Source organism: Eucalyptus grandis, chromosome 8 (genome assembly GCF_016545825.1).
Source record: "Eucalyptus grandis isolate ANBG69807.140 chromosome 8, ASM1654582v1, whole genome shotgun sequence".
Classification (NCBI taxonomy): Eukaryota; Viridiplantae; Streptophyta; class Magnoliopsida; order Myrtales; family Myrtaceae; genus Eucalyptus; species Eucalyptus grandis.
In genome coordinates, this window is record NC_052619.1 from 47,846,814 (window position 1) to 47,870,205 (window position 23,392).

Below are 23,392 nucleotides of genomic sequence, written 5' to 3' on the forward strand. Positions count from 1 at the left end.
GAAGAAAAGAAGAAAGAAAAAGTCAAAAAGAAAAAGAAGGAAAAAAAACGAGTAAAAATATTAATCGAAGAGAGAATGCAAAGTGTCTGGCAGAAGAGAGAGGAGAGAGAGTGACGATTAATTGAAGAGAGGAGGAATGAAAGGGTCTCGGGTGAGCCAAAAATGACACGTGTTAACCGTTAAATGGATTAGTATAAAGCTGATCACCTAATATTCTCTCCTCGGCTTCGACTTTTATTCCAAACCCACAGCCGCTCCCAAAAAAAAAAGAGAAGGACAAGCTCCTTTGCTCGGGCAAAGAAAAAGGCAATTCGTATTTTTCCGAATCATTTCGATATCCTTCACACTTAAGAGTCGGACTTTCAGTCGGACTTTCGAGGAGAAACTACGGGCGGAGTGCGAAGAAGAGATGCATCGTCTCGTTCTTAGCAACCCTTTCGTGGCGCTTGTCGCACCGATCCTTCTCGGTGTGCTGGCGCACAAGCTTCTGAGTAAGAGGAGAACAAGTGCGCAAAGAGATGCGGCTGATCAGCATCCTGGTATGCCTAGTCCTCCGATCCAGCCCAGCAGGAACGATTTCGACGTGTTCTTGAGTTTTAGAGATCTAGATACTCGAACAGGCTTCACCGACTACCTCTACTGTAGCCTCATCGATGTTGGAATCCGTGTCTTCATGAACAACAATGAGCCCCGCTTGGGCGAGAGATTGAGCGAAGAGCTTATGCAAGCCATTAGTAACAGCAATATTTTGATCCCTATTATCTCTGAGAATTATGCTTCTGACAAATGGTGCCTTCAAGAACTGGTTTGCATGATGGAGTGCCGAAAACAATGGGGACACAAAGTGTTTCCCATATTCTACAAAGTGGAACCCGCAGGAGTGCGATCTGAAATGGGCTGTTTTAGAGAGGCATTTCGTAATTACAAGCGGAGGCGTTTTGACCCAGAGGTTGTGGCCAAATGGAAGGAAGTTCTTGCAGAAGTCAGTTCCTTGAGTGGATGGGAATCGGAGAAATTTGCTAATGGGTATCTTCATTCTTTAACCAACATCTTGTTTACTTTGATGATATCAACAACAATCAAATCTTTTTTTAATGGATCCGATCCATTCGTTTTAATGATGAAAGTTTTTGGCTGTAATATTTTGCCTTCCTTTATGTAAGAATTATCTAACTTATATTTTTGCTTATTTCTACCTACATAAAGGCGGCATTACTGTGTTTACATTTACGAATAAGATTTGGATAATTACGACGACTGTTGCCTCTAAAAGAACTAAAAATAAATAAATAAAAAGAAGAAGAAGGAGAAAAACAGAATGCTTTTAAAGCTTCATTAGCCTCAATCTTTTTTCTAATAGAACACGTCAGGGTAATCTTAAAAAGAAGTTATGAGTGCACTTGTGGAGCAATCACGGGATTGCTTTACCGCCTTTCATCTTAGCAAAATTAAGAATGGAATTGGGGAAAAGATTTAAAAGTTTTCCAAATTACCCCCAAGTTCTATTGTTTGTGCTATCGTTAGATAATACTTATGTCATTGAACTCATTTTCATTTGACAGGAGAGAAGGAGAATTGGTAAAATCGGTTGTGCAAAAAGTTTTGAAAGAGTTGAAGGAGTTGGTTGGCAATGATTATTTGGTCGGAATTGACAGTCCTGTGGAGGAGGTTATGGAATTGGTTAACAAGAATGCTAGTGCTACCATGTGTGTGGGAATTTATGGAATTACGGGCATTGGTAAGACTACTCTTGCTAAAGCCATATATAATAAGCTGTCTGATCTATTTGTGCATCGTAGCTTCATTGCAGACATCAAGGTATCATGCGAACGTAACGGTATTAATTACTTGCAAAATCAATTAATCTTTGATATGCAGAAAAGAGAAATTCAATTTTGCAATAACGATGAAAGAATTGAGTACATCTTGTCTAGGTTTAAAGATGAGAAAGCCCTCATTATTCTTGATGATGTGGATACCACTAGTCAGTTAGAGGCTTTGGCTGGAAATCCTTACTGGTTTGGCTTAGGAAGTAGGATCTTTGTTACCACTAGAAATGAGAGTGTTCTTGATAGGGCCGGAGTGGACATGAAGTACGAGCATAAGCAAATGGATGAGGAGCAATCTCTTGTCCTATTTTCTAGACATGCATTTCGAAGAGACCATCCTCCACGTGAATTTTTAGCTCTCTCTCATCTTGTGGTATCTACAATGGAAGGGATTCCCTTGGCTGTCAAGGTTGTAGGTTCATTTTTGTGTGAAAAACCATCACGAATATGGAGGGAAACAATACGAAAGATGCAAAATATACCTCATATGGCCGTGCAAGAAAAGTTCAGGATAATTTGTGAAGAAATGGGGGATGATCGAAAAAACGCGGAAGATGCATCTTCCGTTGCTACGCCTTGTCCTTCCATCCTGCGAAATGAAAATGATTACGAAGTGTTCCTGAGTTTTAGAGGCGTAGATACTCGAAGAGGCTTCAGCGACTACCTCTACTGCAGCCTTGTTGATGTTGGAATCCGTGTCTTCAGGGATGACGATGAGCTCCGCGAGGGCGAGAGTTTGAGCGAAGATCTTATTCGAGCCATTAGGAACAGCAATGTTTTGATCCCAATTATCTCTGTGAATTATGCTTCTAGCAAATGGTGCCTCGATGAACTTATTGAAATGATGAAATCCAAGAATTGCTCGGGGCACATAGTGTTACCTATATTCTACAAAGTGGAACCTACGGATGTGCGAGATCAAAAAGGTCAATTTGGAGAGGCATTTCATTATTCCGGGAGGAATTTCGATCAAAAGTCTACGAAGGAATGGAAGCAAGCGCTGATCGAAGTCAGTTCCTTACCAGGATGGCAATTTGCTAACGGGTAATTCATTCTTTAACCTGCACTTTATTTGCTTTGATGATGTCAACACCAGTCAAAATCATAATTTTTTATTGATCTGATTCATTCGTTTTAAGACTGAAACTTCTTTACTATAAGATTCTGCCTTCCTTTATGCAAGGATTCTCTAACTTATATTTTGCTTATTTCTGCCTACATAAAAGCAGCGTAACTGTGTTTATCCTTATGAATAAGATTTGGATTATTATGATGACTTACGCCTCTGAAAGAGCCCAAAAGAAGAAGAAGAAGAAGAGAAGACTGTCTTAGTGGTTTAGTAAAATATTTTCCGGTGTAGTTCTTCCGTCTCGTTTTTCTTTCTTACGCCGAGGAAACACATTTATTATTCGACTTCCTGTCAAACTCCACGTTAGATTAATTAACATCATAGAACATAGAAACTAATCAAAATGAAAAATAGAAAAAAAATGCTTCCTATTATGATCCATATCCTTAACGGACCACAGATTTTGAAATTTAATTCAGATCCTTAATATGTGCAAAACTTAAAGCTTCATTAGCCTCAAATCTTTTTCTAATTCAATACGTTTAGAGTAACCTTGAAAGAAGTTATGGGTGCATCATGTGGGGCAACCATATTCCCTGATTGGTGGGAAGATAAACATACACTACCAACTGGGGGTGCAAGACGTGCCGGTACTGACATGTTAAAATAAGGAACACAGTCTAGTAGGGCTCCTTATTTGAGAACTACTGCAGGTGGTCCTTGCAGGTGGGAAAGCACCCGGGTAGAGGTGAGGCAAAAGGAAGAGAAATCAACTATCTTCCTTGAGCCAAGGATCCAATACACGCCCACAGAGCAACCGCGGGATTGCTTTACCCACTTTTATCTTAGAAATAAGATAAGAAATGGAGGTGGAAAAAAGATTTAAAGGTTTTCCAAATTATCCCCAATTTCTATTGTTTGTGCTATCATTAGAAAAAAGCCATATCATTGAACTCATTTTGTTTGACAGGCCTGTAGAAGAATTGATAAAATCAGTTGTGCAAAAAGTTTTGAATGAGTTGAAGAAAGCGGTGAACTTGGATATTCCTGAGAATTTGGTTGGAATTGATCGTCATGTGGAGGAGGTTATGAAATTAATAAATAAGTGTTCTGGAGCTACCCTATGTGTGGGAATTTACGGAATGGGGGGTATCGGTAAGACGACTCTTGTTAACGTCATCTACAACAAGCTATTAAATCAATTTGAGCATTGTAGTTTCATTGCTGACATTAGGGAATCATGCAATCGCAATGATATTAGATACTTGCAAAATCAATTAATCAATGATATATTGCAAAGAAATATTCGATTGCATAACAAGGATCACGGAATCCACATCATCTCATCCAAGCTTAAAGATATGAAAGTCCTCATTATTCTAGATGATTTGGAAACCACCGATCAGTTAGCGGCTTTGGCTGGAAATCTTGAATGGTTTGGCTCAGGAAGTAGGATCTTTGTTACTACTAGAAATGGGAGTGTTCTTGATAGGGCTGGAGTGGACATCAAGTACAAGCATGAGGAAATGGGTATGGAGCAAGCTCTGATCCTATTTTCTAGACATGCATTTCGAAGTGACTTTCCTCCTAGTGAGTTTTCATCTCTTGCTCATGTTGTGGTATCTATAACGGGAGGGCTTCCCTTAGTTCTCAAGGTTGTAGGTTCATTTTTGTGTGGAAAACCAGCAATGCTATGGGAAGAAACAATACATAAGATGAAAAGAATGCCCCATAAGGAAGTGGCAGAAAAGTTGATGGTAAGTTATGAAGAATTGGAGGAGGATCAACGACAAATGTTCCTGGATATCGCTTGTTTTTTAATTGGGACTGATGCAAGAGTTGCCTACTATATGTGGGATGCTTGGGGCTTTTTTGCGAGGGGAGGAATTGAAGTACTGAGATCTTTGTTGTTCATAAGTATTGGAGATAATCATGAGTTCAGAATGCATGACCAAATGAGAGATCTTGCTAGGGAAATTGTGCGTGCAGAAAACTACTGCAAACCTCATGAGCGTAGTAGATTGTGGCATTACGAGGAAGCCTTGGAAGTGCTAGAGATCAAAAGGGTAACTTTATATTTTTCTTCTGCTCCCGTAGACTATGTTCTCTTGTTTTAAATGATGTTAATGTGCTGGTATTATTTTATTGACGTGATTAGGAAAGCAGGTTGCTCCTTCTTAGTTTGTGCTGCAGTTTCTCCTCAAATTTCCGCCTTTTGTAGTTTAGAAAGTCATGACCATTGACAGAGAATCCATTGACGAACATAATGTAGAAAACTGACCAGCAAATATTTAAATGCAGACTTTTCCATTTTCTATATTGAGAGAGACAAAATAACTGACCCAGGTAAGCCATAATTAAAAAGTACGCTTTCAGGTGAAGCCTAATTTAACTGATGTGCGTCACATATTGTATGGTTGTCAGCTGACATTTATGAGCTTATTAACTGTATCCAAAATTATCATCCTCATTAATTTTGAAATTTAGTTAATGCAGCTGAAATAGAATTATCAGTCGCCCTCATTGATTTAATAAGTTATACACCAGTTGTTATACACCAGTTGATTTGTTATATTCGTAAGTCACTTGTTCATGCTCATTTATAAATCATCTTAAAGACTTTGATAGGAATATTCAGCGAAGAGAAAAGGGGGAAAATCCCTAAAACGTGCAAACTCCTCTTCCTTCGTGTGATATTACAGACGTGAGCGCTTTTTTCCTTTTTTTTTTTCCACTAGTCAGAGAGCACACAGATTGTTTGCGAAGACAAAAGGTTAAGAGAATAACTAAAGAAAAAATTACGTTTGAAGATTTTATTTATTTTGGAATGACTGTTTTCAATCAGGGATTGAAAATTTTAAATTTGATTTTTGAAAGTGTCGGTGAAAGTGAAGAACCACCTCGTAATTATCTCGATAACTTTTAGTTAGGGTTTTATCTATTGTTTAATGATGGCATCAATAAATTGCGTGGACTTTTATGGAAGATTTTAGGTATGAGTTTGAAACTGAAAATTGGTATCGAGTTTACTGTATATTAAGCAGAAATAATTGATATTATTTCACTGAGTTGGTAAGATGCAACATTTGTGATCTTCGGTTTTGTACTTGTAGGGAACTGGAAGGATTCAAGCCATTTGTCTAGAGCAAGGCAACTCTAATTATATAATTGATCAAGCGAGCTGCACATTTACGGATGAACCATTTAGAAACTTATCGAACTTGAGGTTTCTTCATATGAGTGCTGTGAATCTTGTCGGAGATTTTAGTAAATTATTTTCTCAGTTAAGATGGCTCAAATGGGGGAATTGTCCCTCAAATTTTGAAGCAAGCAACTTTCATGCGGGGGAATTAGTCATACTAGATTTGTCAGGAAGCCCGATTTCAGATGTCTGGCAGGGATGGCATTCAATGATGGTATGATATAAAATTACAATCTTTTGCTTTTTCTTTGAGTGGGAACAACTCCTTGCTAACCCCATGATATATTCTTTCTTGCAGAAGGCAGAAAAGTTGAAAGTTCTCAACCTCACAAGTTGCCATTCCTTAAAAGGGACTCCTTACCTCTCAGCTTTTAAAAGATTGGAGATTTTGATCCTCAAAGATTGTAGTGCATTGGAGCAAATTGATACTTGTATTGGAGACATGGAGAACCTCGTTTCCCTGGACTTGAGTGGATGTTCTCTTCTTGAGAGACTCCCTCCTCAAATGGCTAAACTAGGACAATTGAAGGAGCTTCTTCTAGATGAAACTGCAATACAAGAAATTCCTTCCTTCATCAGTTCTCTAAAAAAGCTGGAGACACTTGTTTTATCAGGCTGTGTTGAGCTTGCGACACTTCCAAACAGCATCGAATTCCTTGATAATTTGCGGGGCTTGTCATTGGGAAGCTGCCACCAATTGAGAGAGATTCCCAACTCGATTGGCAAGTTGAAATTGTTGACTCAATTGAACTTGAGTGGATGTTCACGTCTTGTGGAGTTGCCACCTCAAATGGGTGAACTAAAACAATTGAAGGAACTTCGTCTAGATCAAACTGCAATACAAGAAATTCCTTCCTCCATCGGTTCTCTAGTGAAGCTAGAGATGTTAAGTGCCAGGGATTGCAAATCATTAATTGGACTTCCGGACTCAATAGGCAATTTGTGCAATTTGTCGACCCTTGTTTTATCAGGCTGTGTTGAGCTTGCGACACTTCCAAACAGCATCGGATTCCTTGAGAATTTGCGGTGCTTGTTATTGCGAAGCTGCCACCAATTGAGAGAGATTCCTAGCTCGATTGGCAAGTTGAAATTGTTGACTCAACTGGACTTGAGTGGATGTTTGTGTCTTGTGGAGCTGCCGCCTCAAATAGGTGAACTAAAACAATTGAAGGAACTTTGTCTAGATCAAACTCCAATACAAAAAATTCCTTCCTCCATCGGTTCTCTAGAGAAGCTAGAGATGCTTAGTGCCAAGGATTGCAAATTAACTTGATAAGTTGTTTAGTGAATTTGCTGACCCTTGTCTTATCAAGTTGTGTTGAGTTTTTTGGATTTCTTGACAACGTTGGGTTTGTTGTGAATCTGCGGTGCTTTTCATTGGGATACTGTCATGAATTGAGAGATATCCCTAACTCAATCGGGAAGTTGGAATTGTTGACTCAACTGGACTTATCATAGACAAGGATCACGGAATTGCTTGAAGGAAGTTCTGGGTATAGGTAACAGTAGCATAGAAAAGCTACGGATGGTATTGGAAGGTTGAAAAAGGTCTGAGAGTTATATGCATGATGGTGCTCAAATTTGGGAGGGAATACCAAGCATCCTTAATCTTCCTTCTTTCAAGCCTAGTGCATTTTGATTTAATGCCCAATAATCTGGAATTCTTGTGGATTTTTATTCAAATGAGTGGTTTGTGACTTAGGTTTGGGGGTTTTCATGATGAAGTGGAAGCTGCAATGTCATTTCTGATCTCTGTTCATGGTGAAGTTTAGGACCCTATTGGTGCTGTTGACGATAGTGTTATCCGCACAGCTTCCTTAAATGGCGCCCTTTCTACTGCCGATGCTCGGAAGATTGTTAGAAGCAGCAATACTGAATAACATGGTGATTCGTAACGTCCGGAAATTACAGGTTGTTCAGCGGAAAATTTGGTATTTAAAAAAAAATTTTCGGGAAGGCATTCTCCTGAAAAATGAGAACATTTTGTGATATTTGGCTGACATATGAAAATGAAATGTAAATTATTTTCCTTCATTTGAAAAGGAAAACTTGGTTTTACTTTGTTAAAGAGATGTGCATAAGGGATACCTGGCAACAAGGGTTTCAATTGTAGGAGTCGGGGTTTCTCTATTGCAGAAAACAAGTGATGGAAGAGAAAATAAAATGAGTGAAATAAATCACATACCAAATTTATGTGATTTGTTTGGTAGGACTTATTCTTCGAATGGAGCACCAAATGATTCTACTACAGATCAACTAATACAATGGAGATCTCGAACGCATTCGAGTGACTTGACTACTCTCAATATATCTTAACTCACAATTACATCTAAAAACTCACACTCTTCAGCCTTCACAATTTTTTAGAAAATAATATCTCAATTTCACAAAAGATATCACAAATCTTATCAAAAACTTACAATTTCTTCATGATGTAATTCATGAAAAAATAGTCTCTTTTATACTTTTTACTAAAAATCATTAAATAATATCAATGTAAGTTTTTTTCATCAATCTTATTTTATGATTTAAAAGAGCGAGTGTGAGATGTGAAATATACACTTTTTGTTGTTAATTTTATTATAGGATTTGGATTAAGTGAATATACGTTTAATTCAATATTTCATTGTTGAATTTACTCTATTGGTTCAGTATAGTAAATGCAATGTTAACTAAATAGGATTTGTATAGTTTATTTTTTATTTTTCATTTTCTAGTCGGCGATGCTCGAGAGCATACAATTTATTATTTATTATAAAGAAGTTAGACTTTTATCTAGTATTTTCATTGGCAAAACAGATTGAGAAATAGGATTAACACAACTGAACTTGAGTTATATTGGAACACGGTCTATCATTTTGATCTTTTTATAATTTATTTTATCTTACTTCATATGATTTTTATATATGAATAAATTTTTGCTAGCAATTCTGCCACTCTAATTTGACCTAGGATAAGTTTACATAATAGCGAAAATCACTCTCAAAATAATATATATTGGAATAAGAATTTATAATTCGAGCCTTACAAGTACTTGAATTTCGATGGGTCCAAATGCCAAGCGTGTGCTTATAGCTGTTAGTCAACAGATAATTAGTTAATTAGACACCAAAAAATTACTATCTAATCAAAGATGTGTTAATTAATCCAAGATTCGTTTGGATTTTTTTTTATCGGTCCCTACTCTCAGGTCTATTCTAACTCACTTTCGACTTTTTGTCCCGCCTCCTCAGAGGGTGTGGAAATGATAGCTATTAGGGTAAACCCCAGTGGTGAGTCATTTGGATTGATAAGCATTATGAAAGCAACTTCTGCAACCCGATGACGCTCTGTTTTTCATTTTCTGTTTTTTTATTTTATTTTATTTTTTATTTTATTTTTTATTTTATTTTTAGTAAAATCAAAGTAGAATTTGATTTCGTAGGATTACATTTCATTTGCAATTCACCTACCCTTTGTAGATCGAGTCAAAGACCTTGGCGAGTTGGTGGACCAGCAAGGTGATGCATCGTCCATCTTCGCCCCTGGTGCGAGGAAGTTGGCACCTGATTTTCCGCTTCAAAGCAAAAGGTGACCGCTGTAAATTCAATCGCCCATGTGCGGAGGTCGTCTATGGTGGGCCAGCATCTGCTTCTTGCTTCTTAGTCAAGCATTATGACAGTACAAATACGCCAATCCATGGGTATGGGACAAAAGCAGAAGTATGACAAAGCTCTGCTCTGGATAGTTAACTGATTATTAAAAGAGTAGGTGTTACGTGGACTTTTAAAAAAAGAAAAAGAAAAGTACTAATATCATTGAGGATAAGAGGATTAGTTGAACCAGCAAGTCTTTCGGTAGCACTTGGAGGTGTAAAATGATGAATACACTAGGCCGATGTGCTGAAGTACACTCCTGAGATCGCTTGCGGAGGTGGAATAGTTAAAAGGTGCATGAAAGCTGGCGGAGAATGAATTGCTTGATACTCAACCGGGCCTTTAAATTGGAAGGAGGCCCTAAACTCGTTTGAACTCTTGAGACCAAGCCCACATGAGCGCGGCCGCCAGATGAATTCGGCCATTACCCTTTGGCCCGAGCAACACTAATGTGTGTGAGATTCATGTGCCGTTCCCAAGGAAAGCGACCAAAGAGAAGCAACTTCGGCCGGACCCAGACAAGGGGCAAAGAAGGCTCGACCGAGGATGGAAAGGACGAAGAGAGGAAATAGACTTAGCGGGCACTCATCAATGGAAGTGAATCTCAGCTGGCGAAAAGAAGGAATGCCAATTTTGGCCACAAATTCACATAATCTCGCCAACAAAAGGCACACATTCTCAGTTGGACGGAATATGTTCGGCCATATATTCACATATTCTGTGGATAGAACTCACGGCTGAACACATTTCGCGCAAGACTCACGGCCAAAGAGAACTCACTAGGCCAAAAACTCTTGATCACACACATGCAAGGTGAAGATGAGAAGATACTCGGCTGAGATTGCATAGACTCACGCTAAACATGTTCATGAGAGGTCGTGAGAACAAAAACAGATTGTATACGCAAAGGGAAAAAAATAACAATTCGTCATAATGCCGATTCAAGTAAAACTAGAAAACTCCAGATCAGGTATGATGTGGTTATCGATGTGCTACCGATGCCAAAATTTTCTTATCGATCAGCCTTTGGCTGTGCTCTCCGCTTCTGAAATCTGAAGAAGAGGACGAGCACGTTTCACAGTCAAATGCATGCGAGCGTTTCTCACAATCCCGTGACCGAAGCAAATCTCAAAGTTCTAGAAGGAATATTGTCAAGCTCCGTCGGCGAGCAAATAGCAACCGCGACTCCATTCCCGATCAGGTGGGCACTCCGTTCCTTGAATGATTCTGTTTTTCCCTTCTATTTGGGAAACATGAACGTTGAGATGAATTGATGAATTTGCGGCTCAATCTGTGGAACTGAGACTGACTTGTGAGAGATAATTTTTATTTAGAGTGTTGGGATATAATACGCGGAAGTAACAGAATCTTGTAATTTATAATCGCCCAATCGCTCAAGTGTTTCCCACACTTAGAATTAACCTCAAACCCAAAGTGTTTATAAATAAATAACTCACTTGGGTATAAACTCACGGCACAAAATTACCGCGCGTTTAAGCTAAAAAACACAATGCTCTATATACACCTAGTTCGCGTATGTAAGAAATCGCGTATCTCTTCAAGCTTCTCGCGGAGGACTTACGGCTTCATTGATCGTTGGACGCTCAGCTCCACGTAGGTTTCAGCAGCAACTCTTCTACGTAGGGTTTCTTTTCCCTTTTATATGTGTGTGCCCAAAGAGGAAACCTTTATTTTATCTTTATTTCCTCTTTTGTAAATCTTCAAGAGTCTAGCGAAACTTTTCTATTACTTGAGAAATCTTTATCAATAAATTTGGTTTAACAAATTGTTATCCGAATTTAAACTCGAGACATTAATTTAACAATTCTCCACCTTGACTTAATGTTTGAAGCTAAGTTATAGTGCTCATCATCCATGCTACTCTCCCAACGCCCCGATGGACACTCACTCTCCACAAACGCCAATAGAGCTCAAGCAGAGCTTGAGCTTCGCCAAAGAAATAGATTTAGTCATCATGTCAACCGAGTTATCTGCTGTAGCAATCTTTTTGACAATAACATTACCCTTAGTTAAGACATCTCGGATGAAGTGGTACCTGATGTTAATATGCTTTGTTTGCTCATGATAAACTGGATTATACGCCAAATATATCGCACCTTGGTTATCACAGTGTATATCCACACTTTTCTGTTCTAACCCAAAGTTCGAGAGCAAACTTTGTAACCATATCGCCTTTTTCGCTACAAAGATTAGTGCCATGTACTCTACCTCAGTCGAAGACAAGGCAATGTGATCCTATAAGGATGCTTTCTAAGTAATTGCACTACCCGCTAGCGTAAACACGTACCATGCTAAAGACTTGCAATCATCCAAGTCACCAGCGTGATTCGAATCCACAAAACTAGTGGTTTCACTGCCATTGCCGTCCCTTCGATATGCTATACCCACGTCTGTTGTCCCATTGAAATATCTGAGGATCCACTTCATAGCGTCCCAATAAGCTTTACCAGGATGCTTCATATAACGACTAACCATGCTCACAACTTGTGAAATATCATGCCTAGTGCACACCATAGCATACATACTACTACCCACTGCACTAGAATAAGGAACATGGGACATATGCTCTTCCTCCTCCTTAGTCTGCGGTGATAATTTATCTGAAAGTTTAAAGTGCTTTGCTAAAGGTGTACTTATAGATTTTGCCGACTGTAGATTAAACGTGCTACTATCTTTTCAATATATTTTTTTTGAGATAAACGTAAAACTCCTGCAGCCCTGTTACACAAAATCTCCATACCCAAAATTTTCTTTGCAGCACCTAAATCTTTTATATCAAATTCAGCATTTAATTGCCTCTTCAACACATCAATATTAGACATATTCTTAGCTGCTATCAGCATATCATCAACATATAAAAGTAGATAAATCAAAGAACCATTCTCTAACTCCTATAGTAAACACAGCTATCCATTTGACTTTTTGTGTAGTTTTGACTAGCCATGAATGCATCAAAACGTTATATCATTGCCTAGGAGACTGTTTCAACTCATACAAAGATTTCTTTAACAAGCAAACATGATCTTCTTCACCCAGAATAACAAATCCCTCTGGTTGCCTCATGTAAATATGCTCCTCCAACTCACCATGAAGAAATGCAGTTTTCACATCTAGCTGCTCTAACTCGAGATCCTGCGAAGCAACTAAGGCAAGTAAAACATGAATAGAAGCATGTATTACAACAGGAGAGAACACCTCATTGTAGTCAATGCCCTCACGTTGTGTATATCCCTTCGCCACAAGACTCACTTTATACCTCATTGCCTCGACACCGGGAATGCCTTATTTCCGTTTAAATACCCATTTACTTTCAACAATCTTTTGGCTCTTGGGTACTTTGACCAGCTCCTATGTCTGATTTCGATGGAGTGATTCCGTTTCTTCACTCATAGCCCATAACCACTGCGATGACTCCGAACTAGCCATCACCTCAGAGTAAGACGAAGGCTCATCTATCTCCACCTCATCACCTATAGTCAATGCATAAGCAATATTTGTATAACCATAACGTACCGGTGATTTAATTTACTTTCTCTATCTATTTGCGACTATAGTGTGCTGCGGCTTTGCTGGTTGTTCACTATCACTAACTTCAGGAACTACGGCTTCATCTGCAGTTTCAACTTCGATTACCTTTGAGGTCTTCATAGTCTCCACTTGAAGCTCCACCTCTATCTTCTAAGCTGGTTGTGTCTCAATTGTCATTCGTTGAAGCATTGTAGTCTCATCAAAGATTACATCTCTACTGATTAGAAAATTGGGTGATCTGGGATTAGTGCACTACAGCCAGTAGCCTTTCACCCCATGTGCATAACTTAGAAATATGCACTTCTTTGCCCTCGGCTCAAGCTTACCATCACTCGCATGAGCATACGCAGAACATTCGAATATTTGTAATTTGGAATAATCAACAGGTTTCCCCGACCATACTTCCTTAGGAGTCTTCCACTTGATAGCAGATGATGGAGATCGATTAACCAAGTAACATGACATGTTCACTGCTTTGGCCTAAAATTTCTTGCCAAGTCCCGCATGTGAAAGCATGTATCGAGCTCGCTCAAGCAAAGTTCTGTTCTTTCGTTCGCTATGCCATTCTCTTGTGGTGTCACAGTGCACGTGCGGTGTCTCACAATACATTTTTTCTTGCAGAATTCAGTAAAATCTTTACCATAGAACTCCATGCCATTATCGGTTCTCAGATACTTGATTTGTTTATTTGACTGCTTCTCAATCAATGCCTTAAATTTCTTGAATCGATTAAACACATCATATTTGTGCTTCAGAAAGTATACCCATACCTTCCTCGAATAAACGTTGATAAATGTTAGCATATATCAGGTACCTCCTTTCAAAGGAACCAAAGACGAGCCCCAGATGTCTGAATGAATATATTTAACTGGTCGTTTGGTTGAATGAATAGCTGTAGTAAACTTAACTTGGTGCTACTTTCCATAGATGCAGTACTCATATAAGTCCAGCTTCCCTGTTTTTTGACCCTTTAACAACCCCCTTTCACTCAGCATCATCATACCTGCTTTACTCATGTGCCCTAAACACATATGCCATAATAGAGTCAAGTCAGAATCTTAGCGATTCCGGTCACGATCTCTCCCAATAGATGATAGAGAGTATTCACTTTCTTTCCCTTCATCAATGTCATGGCACCTCGAGAGATCTTCAGTACTCCACTTTTAGCGATGTATCTACACCCGATGTCATCGAATGCCCCCAGAGAAATAAGATTCTTCTTGAGCTCCTGTACATACCTCACATTTGTCAATGTGCGCACCACCCCATCGTGCATCTGAATCCAAATTGTCGCTATCCCCATAGCCTTATAGACTGCACGATTCCCCAAAAGAACCCTACCACCATTTGTAGCTTGGTAAGTAGTAAACCGGTTCTTATGATGCGTCATATGATAAGAACACCCCGAATCCAGCACCTATTTGTCTCCTGACGAAGTAGCAGTCACACATAAAACAGCTTCTGTATCCCTATTGCTCCCCTTAGCAACGTTTGCCACACTGCTTGTGGCATTCTGCCTATCAACTTTATTTCTCTGCTTTGGACAATCTCTCATAATGTGCCCCTCATTGTGACACTTAAAGCACTTCACGTGTTCCTTGGAATTTTTATGACGTGATTTTGATCTGTTTTTACCTCTGCTGCTACTAAGCTCTCGATGTTGTTCTCTACCCCAAATCGTCAGTGCTTGCGCTACTCCTTTCGCCAAACCGTTATCTCGCAACTTTCTTTTGCACTCCTTAGATAATAAGGCGGACTTGACCTCTTTTGAGGTAATAGTAGTACTCCCCTGCAACAGCAAATCGATAAAGTGCTCCCATGGCTTTGGTAATGAGGCTAACAACATCATGCCCTATTCTTCATCATCAAGTATCTTACCGACGTTCTTCAGATCCAATATGAGTTTATTAAATTCATCTAGGTGGGTTTTGATAGACGTATCTTCAGTATATTTAAATTGAAACATATTTTTCAACATGTATAAGCGATTGTTCAAACCTTTCTTCACATAGAGTGCTTGAAGTTTTGCCCATAACGTTGCGGCATCCTTCTCCTTAGCAACCTTTATTAAGACCTCATCCGTCAAATTTAACATAGAGGTTGATATGTGATGTCTAGATTGTAAATGACATTGAATCCAATTCTAGAATTAGTTTTTCGAATTGCATATCAGCCGTTCGACAAAATGCCTGAATGGAGTACTGAAATGGATTTATGAAATTCGACAATCAGAGCCTCCTTTTATGCTTGATTTGTTCTTAGATTGTTGAATTGATACTAAATCTGTGTTTCTCTTTGATTTGGTAGCATATCCTTTGACGTCAGAGTTGGCTGTGATACACCTAGATGCGATGCCATTCCTTTAGCTAGGGAAGGCTGCGGTTAGAGGTCACCATAGCCAATTCTTTCTTCATCATTTGAATGTGCATATATGTGTTTGTTTTGCTGGAATCGGTTATTGTTTGAGATGTATGTTCTCGGTTATCTTGACGTTGCCGGGACTGGTCTAGTGTTGGCCAGAGTGGTGGTCGATGAAGATGACTTGGTGATGGTGGGCAACATTGGATATCGATGTGGGACGATTTGGAGTTCGTGCATGAGTTCGTTTGATGAAGTTTCAGTGTTAAGCTCACTGTTGGAGAGCTCTCGGTGAAGTCTTGGGAGGGAAGAAGGCCAAAGAAGGAAAATAAAGAAAAAAAGAAAAAAGGAAAGTAATAAAAAATTGGAAAAAAATATAAAAAATATAAAAAAGGGGCTGCATATGTTGAATCCAGGTCGGTCAAACTTATAGATGGACCGAGCTAGAATTATCAAAGGACTAGGCCGGGCCGGACATTTAATTTCAATGTTTGGGCCATACTCAGGCCAGGCTCTAAGTTTGACCTGAGTTTAGACTCTAGCCCGGACTGCTAGGGTTTGTGTCAAATCATTGGTTGGCACTAAGGGTGGCAAATGGGTAGGTCGGGTTGGGTATGGATCGGGTCGAAAATGGGTCGACCCATATTTGACTCATTTAACCCGTTTTGATCTATATTCTTGTAGTGTAAATCTAGTGACCCATACCCGACCCGACCCGTATCTAACTCGACCCGTATTGCTAAAACATATTAATATTCTAGGAAAACCCACTTCTACTATATGCTAATTAGATTAAAACTTCAAATTACATTAAAAATAGTAAAAAAAAAAAGTTGAAAAAAACCTATAAATTGAAATATTTATAAAAAATTAGACTATGCACATGCTTCTCTTATTTGAAGTGAACATACTATTGAATAACTAAAAGCTGTGACATGAAATTTTTTTAACTAAACCTAAAAAGCTCATTTTTATGATTTTTTTTTATAGACAAAAGTATTCTTAAAACATTTTTATGCAATACAAATTTTTTAACAATTTTTACGCAATACAAATTTAATGGAAAATAATTATATTTCGATTTTTTTATAAAATAATTTTTATAAAATTAAAAAGGCCATGGGTTTAAAGTGGGTTTCTTAATAACCCATATAGACCCATTTCTTTTTGTATTTTACTTTCTCAGACCCATTTTTAACTCATATTTAATTTTCACTTGACCCATATATGACCCATTTAACTAAAAATGGGTCATAATATAGGTTTATGACCCATCTTGCTAGCTTTAGTTGGCACCAAGTTAGCTGAAGTCCATTTTCTAAAATTAAAAAAATAAAAAATGGAAAATTTAAAAAAATATTAAGAAAAAAAGTTTAGAAGTTAGATATTGAGAAGGTTTTATTAGATGTTAGTTTTAGTTCAGGTTTAAAATTATTTTAGCATAAAAAAAGTGAAAATATTTTGATGACAATTGGACCTAAAATTGAATAAGCCTTTATGACTTTACAAAATTATTTTTGAATGATTTCTTTTTTTTAGAGACAAGTTATTGTTTGTGCACTTTCTTTTTATTTTACTTGATTGTACACTTTCAATACATTGGTTGTTATTTTCTTTTTTAGAATGGTTAGGATGAATTTAGGATTTTTGATTGGTAAAAGACTACAAAATTAGTGTAATTAAGTCTTTGATCCTTGAATCTTTGGTTCCGTAAGAATTAAGATGAAGCTCCCACATCTCAATTGGTTTCCAATCGACCATAAATGATTAGTGGTGACACTTAAAATTATTTAAATTGTTGAGAACTTAAAAGATATCACGTGTTAGGCGAGAGGTATGAGTTTGGAAGAACTCACTCTATTGATTAATGAACATTTTCTCAAATAGTTGAAAATATGATGTGTTCGAACTCTCTTTTCAATGAACCACTAGGATTGTCCCTTGGACTCTTCTAAACCTATATTCCCGAGCTTGGCCCCTCGACGAGTAAGTTGTGACAGAGATCATGGTGTGATTTTGGAGGAGTAACCACTGCCTAGAGACAAGTTGTTGTCGTGCCAACATGAAGATGTGGAGCCAATAATCATGAAGACAAGAAGATGTAGTTGAAACCTCTAGAAAACTGTGTGTAGGCAATTCTGTTCGAAATATTGTATATACTCGTATAATGTAGGTTGTTCGTGTAATGAAGATTCCCCTTGGAACAAACAAACAAAACTGTTTATTCTTCAATTCTCATACACTAGTTGTAGTTTTAAGATGTTTTGTCATTAATTGAATTCCGACGTGTATCTTAATTGTAGCTTTCAGATCTTCGTCGTCGATTAAATTTTGGCGTAATAACTTTATGTCATTGTATTTTGTAGTTGATCAGCCAAGCTTTTTATGTCATTAGACTTCATCCTTAATTAAATTCCGTTGAAAGTTGTTCTTGGTGTTCCATTGATACGACTCATGTCCGGAATCACCACAAAATTTGTCTCATTTTAATAAAACTAAAGAACGGATTTTGGTTATAGGTACTTCATTGTTGATCAAATTCCAACGATACATTTTTTTTGCACGTCTAGTGAGACTTGTGTGGTTTGAGTTGAGGAACTGCGATGGTGAGGACAAGGAATCTATTAGATCCTTACTGTCACGCTCCGGTCCTTAAGCACGTGCATATCCTTTACCTTGGTCGATTAAAAATTTGCGATATCCCAGGACATATTGCTGACCCTTTCATTTTCATATGCACATGTGGAAGTAATTAAAAATACCCAGACAATAAAACATTGAGATAGAACAGTAGGACTAAATTTCAAACCCTTAAAAACCTTCACTCTTATGTACAAGGTGAACTACTAAGTCCAATTCACTATAAGCCAGTTTAAAAACAAGGTCCACAAGCAGAAGTGGGGTTCTACAAGCTACAAGTTCCCATCCTCTTCTTCACCATTCTCCACACTCCAATTGGAGCCTTCAGTATACTGCACCAGACTTTCGAGATCTTCAAAATCCAAGTCTATTGCATCTAGGGACCTGAAATGGTTATTCAATAACTAATGAGACAACGTCTCAACAAGTTCTACCCCCTAAGGCCTGATTAGTAAACCAATACACCATCCGGGTTGCCTATGCACTCACGGGTCAGAAGACTTACCTTAGCCTCAGATTCCACCTGTATATTAGCACAGTTCAATAGGCACCCAAGCAATCATATCACGATCGATATCTTGATCAATCGACCTAGTCGATTACATGTTAGTTGGACCATTTCTAGGTCATCTCAATCCACACTATATAATCTCCAATGGTATACTTAGTCATAGAGCTACATTAATGCTCTTGGGCGTCGTTTTTGCCAACGTGATGTACAATAAACACTTTATGTGCAGGCTCTTAGGCATTCCAATTATTTTCAGCCACACGGGCACGATACTCGACGCACAAAAATATGGCCACGTATGCACGATCTATGCCACACATGCATATTCTACGCCACACAGGCATGATCAATTATCACCACACATGCATGATCAATATTCAACAATTTACGTGCATTCTCTAAGGCATCCTACATGCCAAAGCGATGTAATAGTCGCCAAGCCATGTCACACAGCATTTCTTTTCATCTTTTATCATACTCGATAAAATATCATGCGTGGGCACACGGTTGACTTTAGCCAAAATATAATATTTTCCTTTCCATAACTCCCACATTTTCTGTAGTCTAAAAAAATATTTTTGGCATTATTAACGATGCCCGATTATTTTTTCAATTAATAACCAACCTTATTCAATTTAGGAATAAATCCCAAATTCACAGATAATTCAATTCAGCACAAAATAAGGCTCAATTAAATAAACGAACTGCACCACGACAATCAGCGTAAAATTCCGGTCATCGGCTATCCTTGCCTAATTTCCGGAAAATAAACAAATAATTAATTAATTTTGAAAATTAAATAAATAAATACTAAAAATCCAATTTAGGCCCGTGATGCCTAATTGGAACACAAAACAGGTCGAGAAAATCCCAAGATGCATTCAATAAATATTAGAAGCTTTCTACTTGCTAATGACTGAGTCTAATCATCTAACATGCATCATTAAGTCACTAATTTAATTGTTCTAAACTAATCTAACCACCTAATTGCACTTAATTAAATCTAATCAACCCTTAGGCATAATCAGCAAACTAAGAAGGCATTAGTGAGTAAAACTCACTTGGCAAAACGAAGACCGGAACACTGCGACGGCGACGCGACGACTGTCGAATTGGGCTCACGATTACGCTGACGGGCTTGGACCGGGCCTTAAACTTGGGTCCAACAAATCTCAGCCCAACTGAGATTTGTTATAGTGCTGGACTGGGCTTGCTCTTGGGCTTGGGCCTGCTGAAAATGGACTGAAGCAAGCGGGCTTAGCTGAACTGGGCTTGCTGGTCTTGAGTTAAATTCGATGGCCCAAAGGACTGAAGCTCACGGGCTGAGTTTTAAGTGATGGGCTGACACGCACGGGCCGGGCTGATTTTGCAGGCTGCAGTGGCTGAAATTCACCGCTTCAAATGGGTTGGGCTTGCGAATTAAAGATGGGCTGAAGATGCTGAAAATTGCGTGGCTGTTGGCTTCGTGGCTGTTGAGCTCGATTACAAACGGGCCGAGCGGCGTGAACGTTGGCCAGGTGGCGTCGCTGGCGAGGAGAACGCTGGCTTGACCGAGAAGAGATTGAACTCAGTGGAACCGTGGGCTTCGGTCTTCGTTGCTGGATCCTCGTTGACCAGTGAAGACAAACCGAAGTGGAGCTGCAACGTCGACGTGGAGATGGACGAAGGAAGCAGCTCGCTGGCGAGGAAGACCGACTGACCTTGCTGGAGAATCTCGTTGGCGTCGAGCTGGGGAAAAATCGAGTAAGAAGACACGAGCTGAAGGAGATTGGCTGAGCTGGCTTGTGGGGAAGACGAAGATGCTGGGCTTGGGTCTTCGGTGGCAGCGTGAGAGGAAAGCAGACCGTGGACGTGTGAGGCTTTGGCTTCGCTAGCTTCGGTCAATAAGATGGAGGAGCTGGTGGTTTCGTTGACTACGAAGACGCGTGGAGACGGGGCGGCCTGTTGGCGTTCGGTGGAGGGTGTTGGGAATATCGGATTCTCAAAAACTGAATTCGACACTAAATTGAACCCCTAAAATGAATGCGGAAGACGAGCCCAGGAATAACATGTATCACTGATCGAAAGTTACACTATATAATCGAGCCTATCTTATTGTCCACAGATTAAACACCAACGTTGAAGTTCGAGGAAGAATCTGATCCTAGTCTACCAAGGAGCCTACTGTTGGTTCAAAAAGGGAGAAAACTTACATTGGTTTTGGGAGAGGGGAAAAGAAAAACGTACGCACGTCCAAAAGGTATGTTTTCTTTTTCTTTTCTTCCCTTAAATACGTCTTCTCCAAAAGACATGTCCCTTCAGCAAAAGATGTCCTCACAAAAGTTACAACTCTTCAACGTATCCCTCCATCCATAAGCCCTAATTTTGTGGGCCAGGCTTTTAGGCTCAACATGGGCGGACGGGTCAACTTAGGCCCATCACATTAAATAATTAAAACCATCATAGGGGAAATAAAATGGAAGAAGCGGACGTCGACTGGTGGCTTCGCTGGTGGACATCAACGGCCGAAGATGAAGAACAAAAGGAAGAAGGGCAGAGGCGGTTCTGTCCCAAGGAAACCGATCGAGCCACGAAAAGAAAAATTAAAGCAAAAGCAGAGGACCGCAGGGATGAAGCTGGCGTGCTCGGCGTGGAGAGGAAGCCACGGATGGGGGAGAAGACAAGTCATGATAAATATCTAATATCATCATTAGATTAGCCCCAAAAGTCCATAGGCTTATCCTATGGTGTTCCCCAAAATATCTTCTTTAAATGTAATCCTCAATTAACTCAATTTTGATGTCCAATAATGCAGCCCCCTAGCTCCGAATTTAACACTTTAAACTTCAGTTTCCTCAACAAATTCCCCAATTGAGGTCTAAATTTGATGTAGAAAAAGCCCACATAATTTCTACAATCCCCTTTCGCCAATTAGCTCAGTTTGCAAGTTGAAAATTCCTTCAATTCAGCCAATCTGAATCTTCGTTCATTTCCGAATCATCCAAGTGATTTTCCGTAAAAATCCTAAACTTGACGGAATTTCTCCGAAAGACAAGACGACATCTTTAAATGAACCGTGACATGCTCGAACGTCTGATTTTCGAAACCGAATTCTATTTTGTGTCGATTGAACACGATTTTAGTCTGATCCGACCTACCGGGTAGCTTTTATGGATTTTACTGCGGTTATATCCCTTAACGGCTTCATCCAATAGATTGGTTAACTCATGAGTGATCAGCTCAAAGAGAAGGGACCATAGGCACGCCGGCGAGATGCCCATTTCATATATTCAGGATGGGGTCGAAATTTAGGATGTCACACTTATGATGCCATTGGCAACAATTAGTTGCTGCAACATGGCAATGACAAGATAAGGCATTATGAATCATCAACCACTCAAGCATAATCATGTCCCCAACACAAATCACAAATTGGCACTGCTTACTCAAATCTACAATCCATTAGCACTTTGGTATATGGGGTGGAGGGTAGATTTAAATCAAGAGTACTGGTTTGACATTTTTTGTTAGACGAAAATTAATTTGGATAAATTTGTTTTAAGAGTATCAATTTGAGATCTTCAATGGTAGGGGAAAAACAACCAGAAAGCCCACCAACTATATCCATTGTAACACATTTACCATAATTTTTTTTTATGACATAAAAAATTCTAAACTTATACTCATGGGATGTATTTACCCTAAACTAGTCCTAGGTTAAAATGTACAAAGTTTTTTGAAACAATTTATGTTGTTGTGTATGCTAGTACTTAATAAAACACTCATTGAAACTCCATGGTATATTTTATCCATGGATAGGATAATTACATTAGTTTTTCTATTAATTCCCAAATATGCAATATTCGATCTTTAAAAAATGCTAGATCAATTTCTCATAGAAATTTTTATTTGGCTTGAACAATATGACAAGATTTATTTCTTCAAATAAAAACCAATGCTCTCTCTCAACATTTTTCCCCTCTAGTTGCTCAATTCTTGGAATGTGATCTAAACCGCACCATTATTAAAGAGGAATAACATGCTGTTAGGTTAGCAATGTTCCAATAAGAATTGATGTCATTGATTGTACATCGACTATGATTTCAAATATAATATTAAGTTGAAAAATTGTTGATGACGCGCAAGAGGTGACAAAGAGGAATCTCTTTAGTTAGGCTGTAGCAATAAAGCAAAGGCATTGGCTAAACAAAGTCAATGCCATTTGTGAGTATTCACTAGTCATAGGACATTCTGTCGTCTACAAGGAAGTAATAAATAGGATCTTGATCAGAATGTGTGATCTGAAATATAGTTGACAATAAATAATATGAATGGTCGTGAGAAGCCAATAAAAGTAAGTTCACAAGGGAGGAATCATTTACATTTATCAACTAATAGCCAAATTGATATCAGTCGAGTTGAAAAGTACTAACATCAATTCACTAAGTTTGAGTGAAATCAAATCCATTAGAGGGACAAAAATAGCTGGAATAATTATTGTAGTCAAACTATTATGAGGGAACAATTATCAAAGGTTTGATGGACAACTGCGGTCAAGCATTAATTGAAGTTGGGTCAATTAGTTATTGCAGTCAAGCTCCCAAGGGGATCAAATATACC

At 38.6% G+C, this 23,392-nt stretch overlaps 1 protein-coding gene across 1 annotated transcript; it reads left to right on the top strand.

Annotated features, from left to right (window-relative positions):
• Window positions 1-237: 237 nt before the first annotated feature.
• Window positions 238-8,312, top strand: LOC104417360 (disease resistance protein RUN1-like). The gene is made up of 5 exons (XM_018861923.2): window positions 238-1,026; window positions 1,563-2,873; window positions 3,869-4,964; window positions 6,012-6,314; window positions 6,399-8,312. The coding sequence occupies exons 1-5, from the start codon at window positions 410-412 to the stop codon at window positions 7,371-7,373; spliced, it is 4,302 nt and encodes a 1,433-aa protein (XP_018717468.2). The 5' UTR covers window positions 238-409; the 3' UTR covers window positions 7,374-8,312.
• Window positions 8,313-23,392: the final 15,080 nt, after the last annotated feature.

Coding starts and splice junctions, on each gene's coding strand:
- LOC104417360 (XM_018861923.2), top strand. CDS start 410: ATGCATCGTCTCGTTCTTAGCAACCCTTTCGTGGCGCTTGTCGCACCG. Junction 1,027..1,562: donor TCGGAGAAATTTGCTAATGG/GTATCTTCATTC, acceptor TTCATTTGACAG/GAGAGAAGGAGAATTGGTAA. Junction 4,965..6,011: donor AAGTGCTAGAGATCAAAAGG/GTAACTTTATAT, acceptor TTGTACTTGTAG/GGAACTGGAAGGATTCAAGC.